This window comes from Echeneis naucrates, chromosome 10, assembly GCF_900963305.1.
Source record: "Echeneis naucrates chromosome 10, fEcheNa1.1, whole genome shotgun sequence".
NCBI classification, from domain to species: Eukaryota; Metazoa; Chordata; class Actinopteri; order Carangiformes; family Echeneidae; genus Echeneis; species Echeneis naucrates.
In genome coordinates, this window is record NC_042520.1 from 9,848,444 (window position 1) to 9,872,697 (window position 24,254).

The 24,254-nt window shown below is 40.7% G+C and overlaps 2 protein-coding genes across 2 annotated transcripts; one reads left to right on the forward strand and one right to left on the reverse strand.

The window, feature by feature from the left end:
• The first annotated feature begins 949 nt into the window (after positions 1-949).
• chic1 (cysteine-rich hydrophobic domain 1) lies at positions 950-7,906 on the forward strand. Its single transcript, XM_029511816.1, has 6 exons — positions 950-1,095; positions 3,548-3,602; positions 4,618-4,773; positions 5,168-5,224; positions 5,685-5,744; positions 6,505-7,906. Exons 1-6 carry the CDS (start codon positions 950-952, stop codon positions 6,553-6,555), a joined length of 525 nt encoding a protein of 174 aa, XP_029367676.1. The 3' UTR covers positions 6,556-7,906.
• Positions 7,907-9,572: 1,666 nt separating this feature from the next.
• On the reverse strand, positions 9,573-24,116 carry lnx2b (ligand of numb-protein X 2b). The gene is made up of 10 exons (XM_029511814.1): positions 23,678-24,116; positions 19,279-19,871; positions 17,851-18,044; positions 15,612-15,808; positions 14,008-14,406; positions 13,049-13,195; positions 12,003-12,177; positions 11,425-11,668; positions 11,176-11,334; positions 9,573-11,085 (listed from the first exon to the last, which is right to left on the reverse strand). The coding sequence occupies exons 2-10, from the start codon at positions 19,692-19,694 to the stop codon at positions 10,950-10,952; spliced, it is 2,067 nt and encodes a 688-aa protein (XP_029367674.1). The 5' UTR covers positions 19,695-19,871; positions 23,678-24,116; the 3' UTR covers positions 9,573-10,949.
• Positions 24,117-24,254: the final 138 nt, after the last annotated feature.

Below are 24,254 nucleotides of genomic sequence, written 5' to 3' on the forward strand. Positions count from 1 at the left end.
TCATGACACACTGGAAAAAAAAGGGTGATTTGATTTGACAAATCATTTTCACACGTTTTTTAGCACAAACGTACCCGTTTTAATAAAACAGAGCAGCTGGTATGATGGTACAAGGGCGGTCGTTTGATGCCAATTTTCATAATGTAAATAAAATCGTTTTTTTTTCAGTACACCTGTCATTTTTTTCTTCATGTTAATTTCTGGTGTTGAAGAATTTGGGTTAGGTCAAGGGTTTTGTATTTAAAATATTTTTCTAGCATCTTAAATACAAAAAAAAAAGAAAGAAAGAAAGAAACAGAACACTCCAAGATGGCCAAGTCAGAGGAATATTTATAAGCAAATAATACGTTTCTACAGTTGCTAATTCCTTAGTTGTATTTTCCTGGAATTATAACTAACGACACACACACGTGCGCAGCTTCAAATCATTTTCCAGACACGTCATTACAGCCAGACCTAATTCAAGGATTCAACATAATTCAAACTCTTAAATTAAATAGATCTTGGCCTCTTTCCCGAAGCATCAAGAGTGAAGTATGTTAAATAAAGTATGTTAAACCTTAGTTTGCAGTCTTTTCTCTCTGACTTTTTCAGGCTATGGAAACTTGATTGTAAAGCCAGCCGGCTGTAGTCCAGGATCTGTTTCTGTGATAACATAATAAAAATGGAACACAAACTGTATACTGTATGCTGTTTGTGCTGCCAAATGTAGGTTCATGGTGTGTTTCACTGACGCACAGGTGGTCTTCTTGGTTTGCCCCAGTTGGGCCTGTCTTAAAGTACAACGGCAGATCCTAATGTTTGGGTCAGGATGGCTTGACTTGAATGATCAGGCAGTTTTTGTCAGATTCTCCCAGCTGATGAACACACCGGGGCGACGGTCGCTCCCGACAGACGCCGGCTCCGCGCTCCCGTTCGGTCGTCCGTGCGCGGCCTCGTTGGAGACGTCATGAGCGTCTTACTACCCAACATGGCGGATTTTGATACCATTTATGAGATTGAAGACGAAGAGGATGAGCACGTAGTGAGCGAGGAGCACTTGCCCAGATACTGTCCGGAGCCTGTGGTTATGCGAGGGGCCGGACACATCACAGTGTAAGCAGAGTCGTGTTTGTCGTCGCTGTCTGTCCGTCTGTCCGCTTTGTTTTCCTTTAGCCTGCTAAGCTGATGCTAGCTGCCGAGCTAACGCAAATCACAACAGTTGACGGTTAGCCATATGTTGTCACGGACACAGGCCGTTCTGTTACCATTCGGGCTAACGGTTCTAACGGCTCTTTGTCCCCACGGTGACCATAAATATTGTTGTCCAGCAAGCTGGGGACGAGCGGACGTGTTTGTGGGTGATACACAGTCGGACTGAGGGCTAACGCCGAGCAGACCCGTGTTTCACACTCAGACGCGGACATTGTTGAACTGTGGCAGACAGCAGCCGACTTCGTTTGCTCCTCTGCTGTGCTGAAGTTCACCTCTGACGGGTCTGTCCTCTCATTTTTGCTGCTCCATCGTCTCCAGTCCAGATGTTTGATAGGGGAACATGCCGCTCCCTGGGCCCCTCAACATCTGTCTGACAGCTGGGCTCGTCGGGCTGAAAACGTCAGATCGGTTAATTCATCGGCTGATGATTAATCAGCAGCTGCATTCACAGTCGATTAACTGTTTCAGACCAACGTTAGAGAAGGAAACTCTGCTACAGTGTCTACGGAAAGAGTATCCATGTATCTGTAATGCATCTTGTTCGACCTTCGGTGTTTGGTGACATTTAATTGACTGAAGCGATAATGAAAATGTTTGTGATATCTAGGTAAGGTTTTCCAGATGTGCCTAACTCTCATTACAGGTTTAGGATGGGAGTTTTCCTCCACACCTCTTGGATTAGGTCATCTAGATTAACAGCCTATGGCACGGCTACAAGAGTTAACACTATTCAATGTATTCTATTTCCAATAAGACAGCTGGATATACTCTGGTCAAAACGAGCCCTCCATCAAGGACTCAAAGTTGTTAAATTCTACTTTGACACACTCAAGTTAACAATCCAATAATGTACATGACAATATATGAGTTATTCAGGGCCAAGTGCTCTTACTTTTGATACTTTCATAAAATTTTGCAAATATTTTTCATGTACTTTTAAGTTTTATATATATATATATATATATATATATATATATATATATATATATATATATATATATATATATATATATATATTTACATCAGTGTATTCATTGTTTTAATTACATAAAGGTTTTAAATAGTTCTATCACAGCAATGAATTCAATAGCAAAGACTTTTTAATTCCAAGTTCATCATTATTAACCCACAGCCCATTAAGATTTCAGTGTTCAGATTGCTCCTTTTTATCAAACCCTGAAGATATAAAGTTTTACATCAAATGTGAAAATCCAAGGAATTAAATGTTCGCATTTGAGGAAAATTGCTCATTATTAAAATTACTGACAATAAATCAAGGATCAGTGGTTTTTAATTTATTGATTGTTCAATTAAATTACTTTATGTTGCAGCCCTAGTATGGGAGGTTTTATAAGAATGCCATCCCCCCAGTTGATTTAATTTACTAGTCTATTCAAAAGAAATGTAGACCTAAGAAGATTAATCCCATTCATCAATGCCAGATCTTCACTGACTTTTACCACAACATTAATCTGACTAGATGTCACAATTTTCTTTGCTTTCTTTGTCAGCCTGCATTTGGCTGCCAGTAAGATGAGAGTGAGAGTTGCACAGTAGCATTTGTTACTGATCACAGTAGTATTATTATTTCTGAACTCTGCCTGTCAAGTTATATATATATATATATATATATATATATAAGTAGTGAAGGTTAATTTATGATGGTTGATTTATGATGAAAAATTAACTTGTTCCCCTTCTCAATTGTATACTAGTATCCAATATGGGAATGTGTGTAATTACAGTAATGTGCAAAACTTGAAGGCTGTGAAGGTAAAGTGAGGAGTAATACCGTAGACAGATAGATATGGGATGGATAAGAATCGTAACATCTAAAGTTTCTGAAGCATTTGCAGAATACTGCAGGTAAACTGTGGTGGCATGGCTCATCTCAACTGAGATTCAACTGCAATTTGATAAGTGGATCCTAAAACTGTGAGGATAATATGCCCAATAATTTAATTACTGAGAGTGATCACACAATTTCCATGTGAATGTCACATGAAGTCTGGAGTGGCTCGTTTCCACAGTAGAACAACAAAACGTGGCTTAAAATTTGATTAAAAAAAAAAAAAAACATGTTCCAAGTTATAATATGTTGATAATTACAATTTTCTGAATGTCTGAAGTGACGTTCTGATTAATTATTCTTGTTGAACGGTGCCATTTTTCTGTAGTTGAGTGTGTTTTAATGTCCCTCTCCTCATAAAAAGAACTCTGCTAAATAAATCATTTGAGAAAGAGCATTTTTCTGCTCTGCCTATAGATTGATTTAGCTCGTAGAGTTTTTACAAGTTAATCAGTGAGCATATTTTATTTATTCATTTATTATTTATTGTTCTTCTTTTCTCAGGTTTGGACTGAGCAATAGATTTGACACAGAATTTCCTTCTGTTCTCACGGGAAAGGTACAGTTGCTTTTTGGTTTTCTTACATTTTAGTCTTTGGTGCTGCTTTCTGTTCAATTCCAAGTGGGAAGAATTAAGTAATTACAACCACAGTGATTCTATTGTTCTTTTGGGTATTTAACAGCTCCAACTTCCCCAAATAGGGTTCCAAAACCCCATTCAGTTCTCTCCAAGTTGTTTTGATGTGATGGTGATGCATTTCAACTAACGCACCACAGTGCATAGAAAAGAGTCTGAATGTGCTGCTGTCCAGGTCTGTAAATGAGTAAGCCATCTATGGGGCTCAGTTGACGGGGATTCCAGTGTTTTGGAGGGTCCAACTCCAGGTGATAAAATAATGAAATGAAGACTTTGCCGCAGACAAGAAAGGAAAGCTTCCTGGGTCAGACGCAGAAACACAAAAAGGCTGCAGGGGTAAGAGCAGGCCGAGGGAAGTGTGGGGCAATAAAAAGTACCTTCAGTATTGTGACCCAGGGTGACGTGATGGATGAGGTCACAATTATGATGATTGAAGGGTGCAGATCAGGCCCTGCTGGGCTTTATTCTGAGGTCTTTGGCTGTTTGCAAAGAGACCTTTGCATCCTGTCATAAAAGATTACGACCCCTGTTTTATGGCGTACAGACTCAGCCAGGAATGAGCATCCATTCAAGTTGTTTGGCCGGCGCTGCCACAGGCACTGCTTATCTCTGCTTTGAGTCTGTCCTTGCCTTGAACAGTCTAGAGTTTGGTTAGCAAGTCAGAGCCTTACTAGTTAGAGATGTCATCTCATCTCTGGAAAACATCTGCAAATATCTACCTGTTGGTTTTCTCAAGCCCTTTGATCTTTGTGCACAGGTTTCTTTAAAACAGTTAGGAATCTTATGCTAGCATCAACAACTGATTTGAATAGTTGTATCCCTGTTGGCCAAAGCTTTTTGCCTAATACTTTGAATCTATTCTCAAAAGACCCTCTTGGAGTAGTATATTTTGGTTCACAGATTAGTTATTCTCGCATGCTTTTTTTTTTCCTTCTAGGTAGCACCAGAGGAATTCAAAACCAGCATCAGCAGGGTGAATGCTTGTTTGAAGAAGAACTTGCCTGTGAATGTGAAGTGGCTTCTTTGCGGCTGCTTGTGTTGTTGCTGTACAGTAGGCTGCAGTCTATGGCCTGTTATCTGCCTCAACAAGAGAGTAAGTCCCAGACCTACTGTGACACAAGTTGGACATTTTAACTCTCCCTTAGATCAGCACTCATTACTCAGGGGCCGTTTTAGCAATTTAGCTGTATTGGTCCAAGTGGAGAGGGTAATGACAACCTGTCTTCAATTAGTGGCTCTGTGTAGAAATGACACATTGAACTGCACATCTCCTCTCCTACCCAGCTTAAGGGTGTGTCATTTTAAAGGTGGTATTACCACTCAGAGTTACTGACAACAAAGTGGAAATTACTAGCTGGTAAATTGGGAGTCCAGTCCATAAATTCTAACATGGTGGCTGTTTTCCATTATGTGTAAAAGTGTAAGATTGAGTAACAAGAATTGTGCTGCTTAGGTAATGTACATGCAATTGTTACTTGTTCCAACAGACAAGACGGTCTATTCAGAAGTTGTTAGAGTGGGAAAATAACCGCTTATACCACAAGGTAAGGAAGACAACAAATTGCAAATTAGCACCTGTGTGAAAGTGCTTAATTGTCTGTGTCAGTGTGCAGTCAAAGTTGAGTATTATCATGATGGATTATGACCATTAATCTGCTCTGAAAACTCTTTAAATTGTAGCACAAGCCCCTCAAAGCTGTTTGGCTCACATTTGGTGCACCCAGTCTGTGAGGACAGTGAGGTCAGCACTAAAATGCTGTGTTAATTTTGTTTTGTCTCACAGCAACAAATTACAGAGAGTAGCTGTGCAAAGACATAAAGGAAGGTCTTCAGGGTGTCTGGTCACCGTTTGACCCTGGTGAGACCAGACAGCCCTACTCCCAAATTCACCTGACGCTGAAGGGGAGATTTCAGACAGCTTTTCCTTTGTGTGCGTGGGTGTGCATGTGTGAGAGCGAAAGATGTTCATTCAGTGTGTCTCTATGCTTTTTCTTCTCTCTTCAGCTGGGTCTGCACTGGAAACTCAGTAAAAGAAAATGTGAAAGCAGTAATATGATGGAATATGTAAGTATATGTAACCCTAAAGCTGTCACGACAAAATGCATGAGAATTTCTGCATTATTGCACAACTTCAGTCTTAAGTGGGGTGCTGAAACTGGTGATTATTTCTATTACTGATTAATCTGCAGCTTATTGCTTTGTCAGCAAATGCACATACTTATCCAAAGGCATGTTTGTTTGTTGTTTTTTTTTTTTTTTTTAAGTTTAAGAAGCAGTGCACACTGAAATATATTTTGATATAATCTGATAGTTTTATCAGATTCTTTAAAATTGAAGAGAAGTACAATAGATCATGAATAATGAATGAATGAATATTTCCCTGAAACATCTCTTCTTTTCCTCCTTAAATTCCTGTCATTGTTTAACCATGTCCATAAAGCTTTATCAATGCTGTTTATACTAAAGGCTGTAACAAATCAACTAAAATGTTTAAGTTAAGTTATTAAAGTTGTCTCCTCATTATATGAGTGAAAAATATCATCCAGTTGACATTAGGTTTCCTACAAAAATGTATTACTGTTGCCAATTTTAGAATGCAACATTGCTTTATCAGAAATCTGTCACAATCGGAAGTTGATGCCATTCATTAGAAAGTCTTCAGGGAAGCTCATAAATTATATTGTAATGATCACACGTCTATCAGTTAATTAATTATTGTTAACAGCTGCAGCTCCATTGAATTCAGTTACATTAAAATACCTGCAGTGGTCCTGACAGATCATTTGTTGGGTTTTGTTTTTTTTTTTTCCCCTTCTCTTTGCAGGTGATTCTTATAGAATTCTTACCCAAATATCCTATACTCCGACCGGACTGAGGAGGCTGATACCAGACTGGACGTGTGGCTCTTGAATCTTATTATCCTTAGTGCCTTGTATATACAGTATGTTGAAATAAGGGTCTGCACTGGTGCCTGTAGTGGCGACCTGTACATTTCCCTGTACCTTGTACATTAGAATTTGGAACACTGTCACTTTGCTTTAGAGCAGATTTTGCACATTTTTCCGACAGAACTAGACATGTCCCCTTTGTTGCACTCTGATGTTTTAGTTGAATGCGACAAACAAATGAAACTCTCGTAAAGTGCATTTACCCCAAAGAACCATCAACCTGTATCCCATCTATTATATCAGTAATCCTTTGCAAAGAATGTGATGCCTCCACCTTCCTTAACTATTCTTGCCTTATGTATGACTTTATAATATAACTACATGTAACAGGAAGAGGAAGGCTGTTTGTTGGATTTCCTCCCTTTGAATCCAGTTCTTTGCAAGTAGATGGGATGGTTGAAATTGCCTAACGTACAGTGTACGTCATCACCTTGTGTTATTTCTTTACATTTTGCCCTCTGTACATGGGAACTAGCTAGAAAAAGAACTTGACCTGTAAATACCATGTTAGGATAAGCTGTACAGTGGTATACCATTGTTTACATAAAGTTACTTAGCTCTTTAGTTTTTTGCCATATATTGCTGTACCATAGTTTTGATTAATGAAAGATGTCTATGTACCTTTCTAGTTTATATGGACCTGTTTACCTTGTAAGCCATATAGTTATAATTTACATGATGCCAGAGTAAGGACTGATGATTGCACTTCAGCGCAAAAGAAAGTCAGAGTTAAATTATAGAGCATCCTGAATATTCATCCAATAACAGCAGCTGCTAAGCTTATCGAGTGGTTTTTGCCAATGAAGTTGACATTCAATGACACGTCAACAGCTAAAGCTGAAGATAGTTGCACCTCTGGGTTTAATCTCAGATGTGCACTTGGAAGATAATGATTTTTAATTCTGCACTTCCATTCATTTATTTTTTGCCCCCAAATACATAATTCTTTTTATAGTTTTGTACTCTGGTCCTCCTGATGTATTAAGGAGGACATGCTACAACAGAACATAGTGTGTTGAAAAGATGGTTCCTTTGTTTCAGTCACTCTGCCTAGTGTTGATATTATTTTGCTCAATCTTAGACAAGAGATTGCTGTGTTGCGTACTAGAGTGCCTCTGGATTAGTAGGTGAAACACAGAAGTACAGGTTGAAATCGTTCCTTTTGTACAAAGGAGATTTCAAATCATCCCTCCAGTATTGTCCCTGTTAGAACTCTTGTAAATGTTTGTCATGATGACCTGGTCCCGACAGAAAGAGAAAATAAATGGTCGATTTTGATTTTTCTTTGTCGCTGCCTTGTCATTTGAAATGTTTCCATTATTTACTGCAGCACTCATCTTTGTGAAAATGGAGCACTATGGCCTTTTACTGATGCACTTTGCCCACAGCCTGCCCGACCACCAGAAATGTGGCAGTTTGTCATGTTTAACAAGGTGTTGAATCGTTAAATTTAACAAGACAGCCTGCAATTACTTGACACATTTGTTAAACTCAGGAATACTGTTACAGTAACGTGCTGCTGTCTTCTAACGTTATGGATCAGTGGGCAGAGTAGAAATTACTTAATTCTGTCTCTACTGTATCTCACTACAACCCCCAAAAGCTGAAGCAGGGGGCTTCACAGCGTCTGTTTTATGGTCCTTTGTTTTCACGTTTATAGTCCGTCCCGGTTTATAGAGGTCCCGACTGCCGTAATCTTTTACTCCTCCACTGTTCAACTATTTCAACTGAAGTTTCTTTTTTGGCTAGTTTTTACTGATTTGGGATAAAATTTAGCTTCCGTTTAATAAAAATTTTAATGACACGTTTTAATGAAGCAATTTTAGATTTTTACACATTTTACATTCTGACTTGCAAAATTAAGTTAACAGACTTTTGTGGTGCTCGATTTATCTGAATGAACTTTTGTACTGAGCATGTAAAGTACATTGCATACATTCTGCCACAAATCATCATGACTGTACAAATGTTTTCTAATTAATGTGATGTGATGTTCTTCACAAGTAAAGAACAGTAGTAAGTAATGTAAATTTGCTCGACTATTTCCACTTAATGGTGCCGTAAACTTCCACACCACATACAAGCCTTTTACTTTAGGACAATTATCAGACATCTTTAGGTCTTACAGAGAATCCTCATTCAGGACCCGATGGATCCAAAATGTAACACTGTTCAGTCAGCCTTTTTCCTGATTTCTTTTTATTTTATATTATTTTGGTACTTGTGCTCAGGCAGGATTTTGAATGTACAATTTCAGCAACTTTGCTACCTTTTTTTTTTTTTTACTTAAATTTTAAGCAAATCAGTAAAACTATCACCACAGGTTATTCATACTGCATTTCATTAATACTCTGGTGGGTCCTGAGTTTGACTTTCATATTTGCTTTTTGCATTTATAGCTAGTTGTTCTGGTCTTGTCTGGTGTGTTTGCATACACAAACACATTCGTCTGGGCTGTGTGTGTATGTGTGTGTGATAACAATGGCTGTAAATGAATGAGATGGAAGAACTCCTGTGTGTGTTTGTCTGTACACTCCATACACACTTGCTGCAGTATAACCATAAGATTTAATTATACAATATACAAATATTTTACGAATGTATCTTGGGCCACCTTTGATTTTGCATAATTGCCTCATGACTGCTGCTACTTAAATTGTTTGTCTAAAATGAGTTGATTGTGTCCACCAGAGGTCACTGTACAGTTTATTGGACATTCAGACTTCGGTAAATACTCATTTACACAGATGTTTACATTTACTGTAATCATTGTAAAATACAAACCGATTGTATTCTGTGAAACCCTGAAACTGTATGTGTCATATTGAGCCTCCCCATCTTTTTATTTTTAGAGGGTGGAAAGATGCTAGAACTGTTTCACCATTCATGTCACTGCAGACAAATGTAACTATCTACTGCAATTACAGCAGATGAACAGACACAATTATTTATTATGATTTTATTGAACATTATGAAATAGTATACAGGCCAAGGCTTATATAATTAACATTTCACTGACACTCTGGATCCGAAACTAATTCTGTGATAATGTTATGGACTCTTCAATAAGTCCTGATCAGTTAAGACACAAACAAGGCCACTGGGAATGTGCAGGCAAAAAAGAAGGAGGCCCCTTTATTTCATCTGGCCTAAACTAGTCAAACTATTCTGTTACATGAAATCATATAACAGAATATGACAAGAAAGAAGAGAAAATACTAAATTACATTCTAGTTGAGTGGCAATTTAAGGCAGGTATACATTCTTGTTTGTCCTTCAACGTCTACAAGGCACGCACCTTTCAGAGTCATCAGTAAGAAGTTTCATTTGAAATAAATACAGAGTGCAGGTAGATGTGCCAATCAAGAAACCAAAAGCTGGACGAGAAATTGTCATGTTTGTAGCTAGAACAATACTTCTGATAAAAAACCTGTCAAACAAAAACTGTCACAGATTTACTCGCTTCAATAGACCCACATGGTGTGAACCAACAAGAACCTGCTCATGTTCTGTTCCTGTTTCTTACCAATCCATTTCTGGTTAAATGGTCACTGCAGGTTGATGATTATGTTTATGGCTTACAGCTGGACCTCTGATTTTTCAGCCTCTTTTAGCCTCTTTCAAAGCGGCAGTTGCAACCTGCTCCAGCATCAAAAGTGACTGTAGATCGTTAGCCTGTTAAAAATATAAAAAATTTCACTTCCACTTATATGATGGCTTCATCATCCTGTTTTGATTTTTTTGCAAGTATAATGTAAATAGTTCATAAATCACATCAGGGATACAACAGGTACAAGAAAGGATGATTTTTCTGTCTTTGGCATCAGTCTGTACAATCAGCAGCCGTTTTGTTATCTGTACTCATCCATAATTCATCATTCTAACTACATTTAATCTTTGGAGACTGTTAATGTAGATCACTTGAATCAACTCATGACTAAATGATAACACTATCCAACAGGTAAGAGAAAACATAGATAAATGCTTCAGGGCGAGATCAAAAAGTTGTTCTCATAAAGTAATCCTTCCACTTTGTCCTCAGCATATAATTCACTCTTTGTCATCATCTTTGCAGCCTGATTTAACTGTCCTGTAAGTGCATTAACACGGAGACAAACAATTACCACTGTGCACAGGATGGCTCTTTTGTACGCACGTGCCCCGTGTTACATAACTGTTCAAAAGATTAACAAGAGCGTTATCAAACAAAAGGATGGAAGTGACGGTGAGTGGCCCAGAGTAGGACGCAGCTGAACAGGGCAAAGGGTGTGCGTATCCATGGGAGAGAGGGAAAAGAGAGTGAACATGTGCGTGTGTGTTTTCACACAAGACTGCCAGGCCACGACACCACAGTCAGCGTGACTTTGTTTTTCTGCAACTTCAGCATGGGTATGAGAGACGAGTTGTTCATTCCCACTGTTGTGGCTCCGTTCACCGCCACAATCTCATCGCCGCACCTGGAGGGAAGCACAGGTGATTAGGGTGGAGTGATGACAGGACATGGGAGCTGCTGACGTCATGTGGAGGTCAAACTGGGGCTAGCTTACTTGAGGCGCCCATCAAAGTGAGCAGGTGTACCAGGCACGATGGTTTTGATGAAGAAAGGCTGCTGGCCATGACTCTCCTCATAGCCCCCAACAATACTGAAGCCCCAGCTCTCATTGTTGGTCTTGTGCAGGACGATGTCTCTGCACCAATGCATGTGACTGGAACAGGAAGAAATTTATCACATAAACACAAACAGAACAGAGTTAAAACAGAATTCAGGTAACTGCTGGTAATGGAAGTCCCTATACCCCGGCAATCCCAACCAGCGAGTCCACAGCGGCGTCCAGTTGAGGGTGTCATCCCGTAGATCGTCCATGGGGTCCAGTTCGTCCTTGTCGGCAGCCTCAGCTTCCTCCTCAGAGTCCTCGGAGAGAGTCTGGATGACACGGAGCACCACCTGGGACTGAGCCGTCTGAGCCTTCAGTGCAGAAACTGCCTCATTGTAGGTCAACTGAGTCAGATCGACACCGTTGATGCTCAGCAGTACGTCCCCTGAGGAGACATATGATCATCTTTGGATTCAATATTTTATCACCCAGTGAACAGAATTGACTGTTAGTTCCTGCACATGGATAAAATTGGCCGAAATGATGGTTTTTCACACAAAGTTAACGATTTAGTACTGGAGCTGCAACAAACAGTCAATAAATCATCAATTCATGAAATCCAATATTAGCTGATAGAAGATTTATCAGAAACTATTCTTGATATTTAAAAACTAACTATTCTTCATGCAAAAGAGCCACAGAAAGCATATATGGCACGTAGTACAAACAACGTCTCGACTAAACATCCTAATCACAGATCAGCAGATCCCGCATGTTACCTCTTTTGATGGTGCCATCTCGATGCAAACAACCCACAGGCTGAACACTTGTGATGTAAACGGGCAGGCGGCTGCGACAGTCCCTACCCCCTGCAATGGTAATGCCGAGGGAGAGCCGGGGCTCTTTCTTCAGGCTCACCGTCTTCTCCTGGCTGGAGAAGCCACCTGGAGGATCCTGTGTGAACAGACAGATCAGATCAGACAAACTAGTGCGAAATATTCCAAACGTGTTGCAGGATATCACTGTCTGAAACTGCCTGCTGCCATTTAACCTCAGCCTCTCCGCGATCCTTTGACTTAATTAATTCCTCTCACAGAAGCACTTGTAGAAACAAATGTGAAACATTTGAGAGGGAGCTGAGAGGTGAGGGTGGAGGTAATGTGTGAGGATCCACACTCAGCTCTCGTAGTGGAAAAGATGTGTGGAAAATGACAGCTTCAACCAGCGTCATTGTTTCTCTGTGGAGACTGTAAACCGTCAGAAGGGAAGCTCGGGGGAGGTGGGGGCTCTTCCTCCCCCCCAGCAGGGAGCCCATCCCCCCCAGCAAGACGAAAAGGCTGGACTCTGCAGGCGAAAGCTAACTGTTACCAGCTTTGATCCTCTGCCACCCAAAGAAACAACCAAAAAAACAACAAGACAGCGGCTGTGTGGCAGCCGAGTAAGCAGCACCCTGGGCCTTTTGATCAGGACAGAGGGAGGCCCGCAGAATGGCTTTCATCTCTGCTCACCGATGCAGGTGTCTGCTCTCAAAGCGTCTCACCCCCAGTTTTGGGGGGGGGGGGGTGTTGCTATTCTTTCCACTGACGGCGTATGGTATAACTGAGTGTGACTGACAAAGGAGCCATCATTACTACTACACTGTTAACAGAAACATTTAAATATATCATTTACTATAACCAGCAGTTATGTTTATGTTTGAAAAACGTGATCAATCCTGTGGTTGTCAATGGATTTGAAATCTTTCATACATAAGGGGTGGCTCCATTTTGTGTGAAAGATTTTAAATCAGCAATTAATCAGCTTTTTAGACAATCTTGTGTATTACCTTCATGTAGGTGGACTGGCGTCTGAAGTACTGTGGCTCAGGCGCCCTCCTGCTGCCTCTGCTGTGCTGTCCCTCTCTACTGCTGCCCCCTTCCTCCTGAGCTTCTGCAGGTCTCATCACCACAAAATTCACCCGCATCTCACTGGCCTAAAGGCACACAGAAGAAACATGCCACGTTAGATACGTATACAGCGTCATTTCAGGCCAATTTTAGGGTGGAATTAAACTTGATAGAAAGTTTACTTGGTTGACACAAACATAACTTTATTTAAAATTTGCTAATAGAAAATATTTTCCGTTAAAGCAAGAACTGTCCACAAAGCCAAAGTAAATGACATTACTTGACATTTTGTCCCTACGGAAGTGGATTTTGACGCCCCCCTCACCTCTGCTTTGTCACTATCTGCCTGAAAATCTAAGATTGGCACTTTTGACGGATGTTTTTACACGTGCTGAGTAACTGATCCGTTAGGTCTAAATCCTATTAACTGTCACATTAGTAGGCCAATTACTTGTAAGACTCTGTGGTGTTTGTCCTTATCACTCCCTACACATTGTGTAATGGAATGAACACTTGACTGATACTATATCGTTGAACAACAATTGAACGCAGTGATTGCTCGGTTTTCCTTGTGACTGTATTCCAATACCTGTGGGAAACTGAAACAGGAGAAAAATACACAATGACATCTGAGCAGCAACACTGATCCAACAACAAATTCAGTGTGCATATTTGCATGTTGTTTATGATCTCTGCCTAAGTCCTGAGGATAATTTTCTCATGGAATAGCTCTTTGGATGAATTTTGACTAAAAGTGCGAGCTGGATCTTTCCTTACAGCCACGTTTTTACAAAATATACATATCTCACCAAAACTTGTCTACATGTCCAATATAAAGAAAATAAAGGCATATTTTAGAGAATGGTCAAGCTAATATTATAATGTATATTTAATATACCTGTATGATCTGAGCAGCACTCTCAGGTGTACCATGCCTCAGGTCGTGTCCATTAATGGCCAACACTTTGTCATTGTTCCTCAGTTTTCCGTCTTTGGCTGCCAAACCTCCGGACAGCAAGTCCAGGATGAAAACCCCGCTCTCATCTGACTTGCGGATGAGTTTAATGCCAAGCGGTTCAGAGCGCTGACTCTTCATCAGCATCACCTGAAGGACGGTGCCGGGGTTGTGATTGGAGGTAGTGTTGCCGTGGGGACTGTGAAGTGTGTGTTGGTCAGACCGGAGATCCCTCGACTTGAAGCCTTTCTCTTGCATGACAGTAAGTCTGAGGAAGGAATGCTGCCGCAGCACAGCGATGGCTCGGACGTGGGGGACTGACGCCAAGCTGATGTCATTCACCTGGATATACAACACCACAGAGAGGGCAGTGTTTATGTCAGTGTGTATGTGTGCTGCAGATATTAAACAATTGTGTCACTCCCCTTAAGATAATTGTCTTATTGGAAAAAGTAGAAGTAGAAGTAGAAGAAAGAAGAACTTTCTCAGTTTTAAATTTGTGAAATGGCTTTTAGATTCTAACTTACTTTCTGTCTTGTTCTTGCAATACAATGATGAGAACCACAAAAAATACTTGTCAGCTTGGGTCCTATATTTAAATGTACATGCGATCTCTGCCTTAGCAATGTGAATTTTTTTGCAACGACTTAAGGGGAGAAAGATTAGGTTTCAAGATCTTGATAATGTTCTTTCCTAGCTAAAAAAACTTAATTAAAAAAAAAAAGGAAGACCAGAAAATCACAAATTGTTCTGATTGTTTCTATCCTGTACTTCCATTCTTCTTGATAGAGACAAAACATGTCACTGCAAGCAAAACCAAAATTTTTTCACTTTACAAATAAACAAAAAGTCGAATGTTTTTTTTTTTAAGAAGGAATATTTTGACACATTCACTTAAACGTTCCTCAAAATGTATTAATTTTTTGTTTGTTTGTGAGTTTGTAGATCTGTTTTTCATTTGCAAATAATATTGCAACCTCCATAGCTAATATTTTAATGAAGGATTATTGAATCCCGAAGAAGAAGAAAAAAGAAAATTTAAACCATTTTGATAATTAATTGATTAAATCTATTTTTGAGGGCAGCATTTGATGATTCCTGGTTCTCAAAAGTGAATTTACAGTTTTTCTGGATCTGACCAAAAAAAAAAAAAAAAAAAAAAAAAAACTGCTAAAAACTCAACCGAGGGTTTCAAAATAACACTGATTATATAACTCAACTCAAGTTCCGCCCACTGTATGTCAGAACATTGACTTTCTCAAACAGAAATATGGGACAGTCAATCAGTTACAGCAACCAGGTAAAGTTGTTCACGCTGACGTGACGTCTTTGTTCCAGGCGGTACAAACCAAGCCCTGTTACTATGGAGCTGAAACCTGTTTATCTTGAATACCCACTTTCCCATTCCCAGGTGAAACAATGTTTACAATACTATGAGAAGTCAGCTCCTAAGTGTTTTTGCTGTGATATGCTGGTTTGAATTCCCGCACTAAGGATAAGATTATATTTGGCATTACTGGCACTTCAAGTTTATGGGTCCCTCCTACCTCTAAGATATGGTCCCCAGGGGCCAGTCTTCCATCACGGGCTGCTAGCGAGTCCCGGACAACCTCCTGGATGACTATGTTCCCCAGTGGGGTGTCTTTGCCTCCCACAATACGAAAGCCCAGCTCCTCCTCTGGCTCTCTGAAAAGCTCCACCACGTTGGCCTCAGCCACCAGACTAGACCTCAGCGGTGTGTTGTCTGGGGGGAAGAGAGACAGAGAAGAAAGTCGAAAACATGTGGATGCGCGTTTTCTCCTTTAAAAAGGATTCTTTCAATTCCACAACTCCTTTAGACTTAATAAAACACGATGATAAAACATATTGAATCTCAGTATATGAGCCAAATTGCTGGCTTTTCTCATTTACTACAACTTAGAAGTTATTTTCGTCAGTCATTTACTGCTTGTAAACTATGTGGCTACAAGCCTGACCTCAATATTTTTCACCTGAATACGATGATGTCAACACAATTAATCAGAATATTATTAGAGAGCTGTCCAAGGTGGCATATATCTTCCTTTTTCTATTTGTACAGAAATTCTGAAAAATACTAAACTATACTATTACTAATATCAGTCTTCTCCCAACAAAGTGATTTTATTACAACTTTTCTTGCTTAATTTTTCCCGAAAAAATATTAAAAATATATTTGTTAAAATTTCTTTAATGTCTACAGATTTGCCTGTTGCCTGCTTATTCCTGCATGACAGGAGCAAAATGACGTTCATATTAATGAAATGTGCTCCATTTATTCCCTGATGGTAAAACTTTAGAGGATTCCAGGTTAGATAAACTTATGTGGAAGAGGAAAGACAGGAAAAGGGGACATTTTTTTGCCCAATTTATCCTTTGTAAACATCCTGATTCTGCTGAATCCTCCCATAGTTAGTATAGCACATGTTTTCCTGTGCAATGAGGAATTATTACTTCACGTCACATGATCTGGTGTTTGCGTTAACCGAAAAAAGAAAATGGCTAGTCTGATCATCGGACTTCTTGATGTGATGTTGCCATCTTCCAAAATTCCAGCAGCTAAATTACAATGTTACTGGAAGCTGCATAATTTATGACCAGGGACAACATAAGAATATGGTAACACCGTGATAATTATCCTTCAAACTGGCAGCACAATATTTTATGATTGTTATACAATACCAATATCCCTCATAGCTAATATGAAAAAGGAGCTACAAACCCTCGAGGAAAACAAGGTGTACATAAAGGAGGCTAAGGGGATGCTTTTCAAACTTTTCAGGATAAACAGAGTATATATAATATCTAATAAGTCTTTCCTGATGGTGAATATATCTGTACAAGCGGAGGCATGCAGGAAATTACCCAATGGTTGGTCAAAAAATAACCTGCCTTTGAGCAGGTAATTGGTTGATGTTTGTTTTCACACAGATACAGTAACACGGACAGGAAGCACAGTGAAGCGTGGACCTTTGCTTCGTATTAGGGTCAAAATTTTGACCGATGTAGCCATCTGCTGAAACGATCTCGGTCATGGGACCGGTCTGTGCCTACACAGAAACCTTACAAGTAATTACATGCTGCAGCTAACTCTTCGCAGTGCCACCAAGATCACAAAGGCATGAACTCATCAGACTGCAGACAAAGTAGAACAACCGTCAGAGCATATTCAACAAAGCTGAATTTTAAAGTGCATACTTTCGCATTTCACTTCTGTCTTTATTGATTTGATGAGCTACAGATAATTGACTACTGAGTAAATTGACTAAAACAGATATGACAATGACAACAACTCAAATCTTCTCTGTGGGACTGATTATAAGTTGCCAGGAAACAAGATTTTTGTGAACTTTGGTCGATGGAACTGTTTTTTAAGTTAGCTTCAATGGTTAAAAAAAAAAGAAAAAGAAAAGAAACTGTGAGCTGGTACGTGTTCCTGCAGCCAGGTTGATGATTCACCTGTGACAGACTGAGAATAAAAACCCGCAGGCTAAAAACATCAACCATTCCCGTCTCAGTTCTGACAACCGCCCCCACTAAGGGGGGCAGGCATAGGGATTTAGGTTTTCTGCAATTATCCCTGTGGGGAAACTATTTCCGTTACATCAGAGAAGTCTATAAACATTATTCACTGTCACAGAATATCACTAGCTTCCTGAATGACTGAAAACTGTTTTGCAAGCAGTGGTTATTCTAATGATGATGTTTGCAGTGAACACAGCCTTTGGGCCCTGATGGCTGTTATAGAGGACAAAAAAGATTCCATACCATCCTCACTTTCCTCATAGGCAGGATTAATCAGCCCAGGCTCAGGCTGCTCCCGCGTAGGATTTCGAGACAGGTTTGTTGACTGTTTCGAATCGCCAGACGGCTCGCCATCACCCTTGCGCCCTTTTAGCTCTTGCCAGGAGGGCCTCTTCCTCTTCTCTGCCTCCTCCCTCAGTCTCCTAAAAACAGGACATCTGTAGAAAGACAGGAACATGTCAGAATGGCATGGCTGATGATTAGCATTTACATTCCTTCAAGAGACAACACATGAGTATTGAAAAAGTGATGGTTTTATGTGTTTCTGGCTAGCAGGGCCATAGAAGGATAGCCAAAGAATTCTAATAAAATAAAATAAATGTTTTTGTATGAAAGAGTGTATTTTTACATGAGGTTTAAAAGAAGCACTATCCAGATTAGTAGAAAATTTCACTGCATTATAGGCTGTCTGTATGAGACAGGTTAAGTCTGACTGAGTTGTTCACAGTTGTGGAAAAACTACTTGTTCCTCATGCCTGAACTTTGCCTCCACTTTGTTTGCATAGAGACGCTGCAGCATGTCAGCGTCCCACCCAGAAATGATTACGTCACGGCTGGGATGATAAGCACCATGCTGGACATATATGAAAAACAAGGCAACTGACCCCGACCTTATCCTGACCTTGATAATTACAAGTTTTTGTGTTCACAGAGGGATGGCGCTATCAGGAATAACAAACTGGCATTGGTGATAACAGTTATTTTACATTCCTCAGAAGTAAATTCTTCTGTTGTGACACAAAACACATCAGATATTATATTTAACAAAAGTGAAAATGTGAACATTTACTGCCACTTCGTATGCCAGACATTTAATACGACTCAGAATACATTCTAATGAATCCACTGTAAAATATAGTGGAAACACACTAAGCCCAAACCCACAAAACTAATTTTGTACAGATTTAGCAAACCTTAGAGGAAGACCAGCTAGGAAGGAGCATTTGCTCAAAGCTAGAGAATCTGAGTCAAAACGCGTTAAGTCTTTTAAAGCTATGCTAAGCTAAGGTATCTGGCTGCTTGCTGTCTATTTACATACTTTATAAGCAGACAGACCTAAGATTGTTATCGATCTTCCCATCTAACATGGCAAAAAAAGAAACTATGCTTGTTCATAAAAATTTTGATATTCCTTGAATGGCTTTTAAAGAGACCACAACAAAGACAAACATTTAAAAAAAAGACACTGACGCCTTAAAGCCTCCCTGTGCCTCTCCTGTCATTGATGAAACCCAGTACATGTATTTTCTCCACTATCACATCATTCATGCATTGTCAATGTATTCTTGTTTTAATGTTATGAGTGTGGTTTTGTCATTTATATCTACTCATTTTAGCCAGAGAGCTCGAACAGTATCCATAGAAAGCTGTCCCCCTCCTCCGGAGCCTTACCTGTTGTGCAGGTGAGGCTGCAGTTCACAGCGCTGCATCTGCTGCTGGCACTCTTCACTGTGAGGGCACGTCACAGTCAGCTTGTCCAGCAGATTCCTGACCAGCAGGCTGGAGGGGCGACACTGATGCAACTGTAGCCGCTGCCGGTCCACAGGGCAGAAGTCCTGCTCTTTCAAGAAGTTGCTCAGACAATGAAAGCAGTAAGTGTGGCCACATGGGGTGTCCATAGGTCTGAGCAGGGGCTGCAGACAGATGTGGCAAACCAGTTCATCGTCCACCTCGTCCTGGTACTCATACAGGTGGCTGTCCTGGCCCTCGTGCTGCTGGCCACACTCTTTGCAGACTCGCACCCATGACAGACCAGCAGTGCTGCAGTTGCTGCTGCTAGTGGCAACTTTGGTTTCTATCGCAGCCATTGCTGAAGAAAGCTCAGACTAAACCTCAGATATGCTTCTTCTTATCTCTTCAGAAACTTTGTTGGATACAGGCGTCAGCTTATGTCTTCATGTCCAAAGATTAATCCTTTTCAATTGTGAGAGTGAAACTATGATCCAGAGTCATCAATGGAATCTCCTTGTCCTCATTTTGATTTTCTGTGAAGAAAGAAAAACAAAGTCAGGTCTACTGCAGAGGTTGAACTACTCCTGCTCAGACTAGCCAGCTACTCAGGAAATGACAAATCCACAGAGTCGGAGCAACATGGCAGCAAGCCACAGCTGCTTCCTCTCAGCGAGTTTCCTGAGGGACAAAAGGAATTCTCATCTCAGCTAAAAGTCACCAAGCGCACACTAAAAGAGCTAAACTCTGTGAAATGAGGCAGGAGACCTGGACGAAAGTCAAACTCCTGCTAAAGAGAAGGAACAAAGGCATGGCACCACACAAGAGTAAGACTCTTGAATGAACTGGGCAGAAATTCAACCTCCATCCCTGATGACCTCGTGCACCCAATCAGCAGTGGTCTCCATCCCTTTGTGCCGCACTTAATCTCCTTTAATTCCCTCTCATGAGGAGAGTGCTGATTAGAAACACATTCTTTGGTGAAACTTTTGGCCTCTTACTCCACATATGAACAATTAAATGAAGTCGACCTTGGAAGAGCGATTTCATCCACTGGAAGGGGGACGAACCAATGAGAACACAGCAGACTTTGAATGGAAAGGCAAGTAGAGGGTTAAATTACAGCATTATGTGACAGGCATCACTGTCTGGTGTCTGAAAGGCTACAGCGGGCCAGAAAAGCACAAAGCACCATCAACTACAGTCTGTGAATTTCACCAAATGTGCCAAAGAGTATGGAAAACATTACCACACAAGAAAGACAAAATGACCCACCACGACGAACTCAATACCTTCAGTTTCCTTCCCTTTGGTACCTCAGTCCACAAAAAAGGCTCAAAAAGACGGCTTTATCTTCAGTGTGATTAGTTTGGAGCTACTCACCTAAGATGATACCTTTGTTGTCAAGCGCCCAGTAGTCACCGCCCCACACAAACACAAAGCTCTAGCCTAGCAGCAGCCTGAAGCCTGAATGAAACCAGAGCCCTGCTTGTCCTGCAGCACACCGTCAGAATAATGTGTGTGTGTGTGTGTGTGTGTGCGTATGTGTGTCTACCCATATTTGTCTCCACGATAGTGGATGTGTATGGGCTCCGACTGCACTGGTGTGAGGAATGCAGAGGGGAATTGGTGTAACTAGGCAGAGTGAGAGGAAAGACTTCTGTCAATGGCAGCTTGTGTGTGTGTGTGTGTGTGTGTGCGTGCAGGCTTGGGGGTAGGGACTGCTGATGTTGCATTATCACAAGTAAGTTGCTCTCAATCGCCGCAAACAAATCTGTGTGCACACAAATGTTGTTGAGGTCATACAGGCCCCTTTTCTGTCTTTGTCTTTACTTTGCGCAAGTGATACCTCCTCCTGTAATGGATAGGGGATCACAGATCCTGTAGCATAAGGAGAGAGAAACCAGGCTGCGCTCCAATTATTAAAACCACATGACCTGCTGCACGAATGAGAATCAACAGACAAAACTGACAGGAAATCTATCGTGCTGCTGGTTCTCGTGTCAATAAAAAACATTCAGACTTTTCTTCACACCCAACGCTGTCTCTATTTCTTTATTGCTGAGCTGCACTTCTTGGTTTCTGGACATCACAGCTGACCAGAGTGCTTCTGAATGTGGCTGGACCTGAGGTTGACTGTTCATGCCAACTACAACCACACGAAGAAAGCAGTACAGCCGTATGTTTCTCTAGGATACGGCACAAAATCAATAAACGCGCTCATCTTTCTCCGGATTCCCCATGTGGCACAGCGAAGAGTAGAAATCGAACAACACAGTGTAATAAAAGTAGTAAGGAAACGATTAGTTGATTAATTTGTCCACTATTAAAATTTGTCAACTCATTACGAACTAGTTTTGCCGTTTTATTTCATTGTAAGAGAATACTTTTTTGACTGACCATAGTTATTTTGATGATTTCTGATCTCTGGTTTTAGATTACTGGTCAGAAAAACAATTATAAAGACATTTGAAGATATCTTAGACTTAGATTCTTGAAAATTGTAACGGATATTCTTTGATATTTTCTGAGAATTTACTGTCCAAATAAGGAATCAATTTTTAAACAAAGTGACTGGGTGTTTGTGTGATGATGAAAACCAATCTTAGCCGCAGACAAAACCCTGGGTGTGTTTTACATAGTACAAGTGCAGATATAGATCAATGCTAATCCTACACTACAGCAAGAAAATGACTTCCCACACTTAAAGTTAAAGCCCATGTTTATGAAACTAGCACAACGAGACAATTTTTCTATAGATGGATTTAAATGTGTTGGCTGTTTAAGAGCCAACCAAAGTTCAACACAACCAGCCTTGATGAGGGAATTCCTTATCCAAATGAAAAGCCTTGTATCATGCCATAGACTAAGCTTTCGGGAGAAATGTCTGCAGTCCTGCAGTGTCCTCCAGTCTCCTACAGGGTTATCATTGGTTTTGTTTAATCAAAGCTGAGCCAAGTGACTCGCTGGTTGATGGTTGATGGTTGATATGAGTGAGTCACATGTGCTGCCACTCCTTCGGTGAACACACTTGAAGCCACGTTAGATAAATGATCTGCCCACTCTTTGAGACAGGAGGTGTATCATGTCTATCGTCAAGCAGACACCAATGTCTGGCATCACCAATAGACATTACACAAAAAATGGAAAATGAAGTAAATTCCGAGCCAGAGGTGAATGACTGTAATCATCGGTGTCTGAGTATGAGTCAATGAAATGAGAAGCGCCAACACGTCACCTTACTTACTAATTTACTGTTTCCAGACGTCCCTAGCTTGAAATAATAATTAATATTTGCATCAGATACGTAAAAAAAACTACTCCAAAAACCTGAATGACTATCCGAGTTTAAAAGAACATTGCTCAGTTTGTTTTTTCACAGTCTCACATTGGAAGGTTCCGGTGTCTTACAAACAAATCACACATAAACGTTCAGCTTATATTCACTGCAGAGAAGCCTGTAAGTAAGGATATGGACATGTTTTTCTGGAAGCAATAACATCACACATGTAATGAGTGGTTCTCTAAAATGCGAACTAAAGGTAATGTTTGAGGGCACCGGACCGATGGCCAAACAAAACAAGTGGATTGTGTCATGTTGGGCTATTTTAAAGACCAAACAGTTCAGATTTTTGTGAGAATATAATCATGCATTAAATTATATGACAGTATCATATTCTTTGTATGCAAAATCTTTACCAGCAAAGTAATCAAGAACTCCAATAGTCAGACAGCTACAGGGATGAGTACAAAAATAAACCCCTGATGGTGAAATGTAACTCAGCAGCAGGAGTTCCTATGTTGGTGTTATTTCAACATTACCATGAAAAAGCTGTTTACATGTCCACATTAATGGCTCGTAAACAGTACAGACTTCGATTAATCATGTTAGTTTGCATAATGAATGATTTTTACTTATTTCCTGAACATACTTTTGTACAGACGACCTGCGTAAAAATATGAACGCAGAAGCTTTACTTTAACTATAACTTTCACTTCATCTTCTCCTGTGTTGTGTTGTCACTGGGACCATAAATAACTCAGTGACCCCCCCCCCCCATTCATCCGACCAAGTCCACCCACAGCTGCTGGTTTCGTCCCGGACTCTGACAGCTCGGAGCGGCTCATAAACCGGGTCCAGTCCGCCACCAGGCCGAGGTTTCACCTTCAGATCTGAACCTGGAGAAGGCGGTAAATGTTTCACACCTTCAGCCCAGAAACTCACTGATCCTGAGACCTGTCCCCCTTAGACCCGGACTGGAGTCTGATCCGGACCATCCGCCGTGTCTCTCCGCATAAATTCACACATTTCTGTCGGAGTCCGGACCGAAACTCGCCTTACCTGCGTGAAGGTTGTTTTTCCGGAAGCGGCTAACCTGAAGCTAAAACAAAGAGATCATTTTGCTCAAACAAACAGAAAAGAAAGGAAAGTCCGCTTAAAAAAACAAAACAAAACAAAAAAAAACAACAAAGACTTGTTTTAAAAGGAGCCCAGACGCTGGCCCTCGCTGCGGCCGGAGCTCCAGGTGCAGCTCGGCGGGCGGAGACTGGGCGACCCTCCTAGTTTCGAGCAGACGTGTTTCCGAGCCAGGAGGCTGCAGGTGGATCCGCAGCTGCAGCAGCTCCTGGCTCTCATTTCGTGCTCAGCATAATCACCCGAACAAAAAGTTGGATCGCATATGCTTTCTGTTTTCAGTCCACATACGAGTTTCCACCCAGAGTCGGAGGGGTATTAGGATCGCTCATTTCAGCTGGCCAAAGCGTGAAAAACATGACCAATGTTCAGTTTGTTCCTCTACTTGAGGAACTGTTTCAATTTTCAGGGCCACAATAATCTTTTAAAGGGCCCAGGGGCTAAAAGTTGCTGCCGGGCCCCTTTGGTTCCCATTTAGAAATAAAAACAATCAGGACCAACCAGA

Coding starts and splice junctions, on each gene's coding strand:
- chic1 (XM_029511816.1), top strand. CDS start 950: ATGAGCGTCTTACTACCCAACATGGCGGATTTTGATACCATTTATGAG. Junction 4,774..5,167: donor TTATCTGCCTCAACAAGAGA/GTAAGTCCCAGA, acceptor TTGTTCCAACAG/ACAAGACGGTCTATTCAGAA. Junction 5,745..6,504: donor GCAGTAATATGATGGAATAT/GTAAGTATATGT, acceptor TTCTCTTTGCAG/GTGATTCTTATAGAATTCTT.
- lnx2b (XM_029511814.1), bottom strand. CDS start 19,694: ATGGCTGCGATAGAAACCAAAGTTGCCACTAGCAGCAGCAACTGCAGC. Junction 15,809..17,850: donor CTATGAGGAAAGTGAGGATG/GTATGGAATCTT, acceptor TCTTCCCCCCAG/ACAACACACCGCTGAGGTCT. Junction 11,086..11,175: donor CACTTTGATGGGCGCCTCAA/GTAAGCTAGCCC, acceptor GCTTCCCTCCAG/GTGCGGCGATGAGATTGTGG.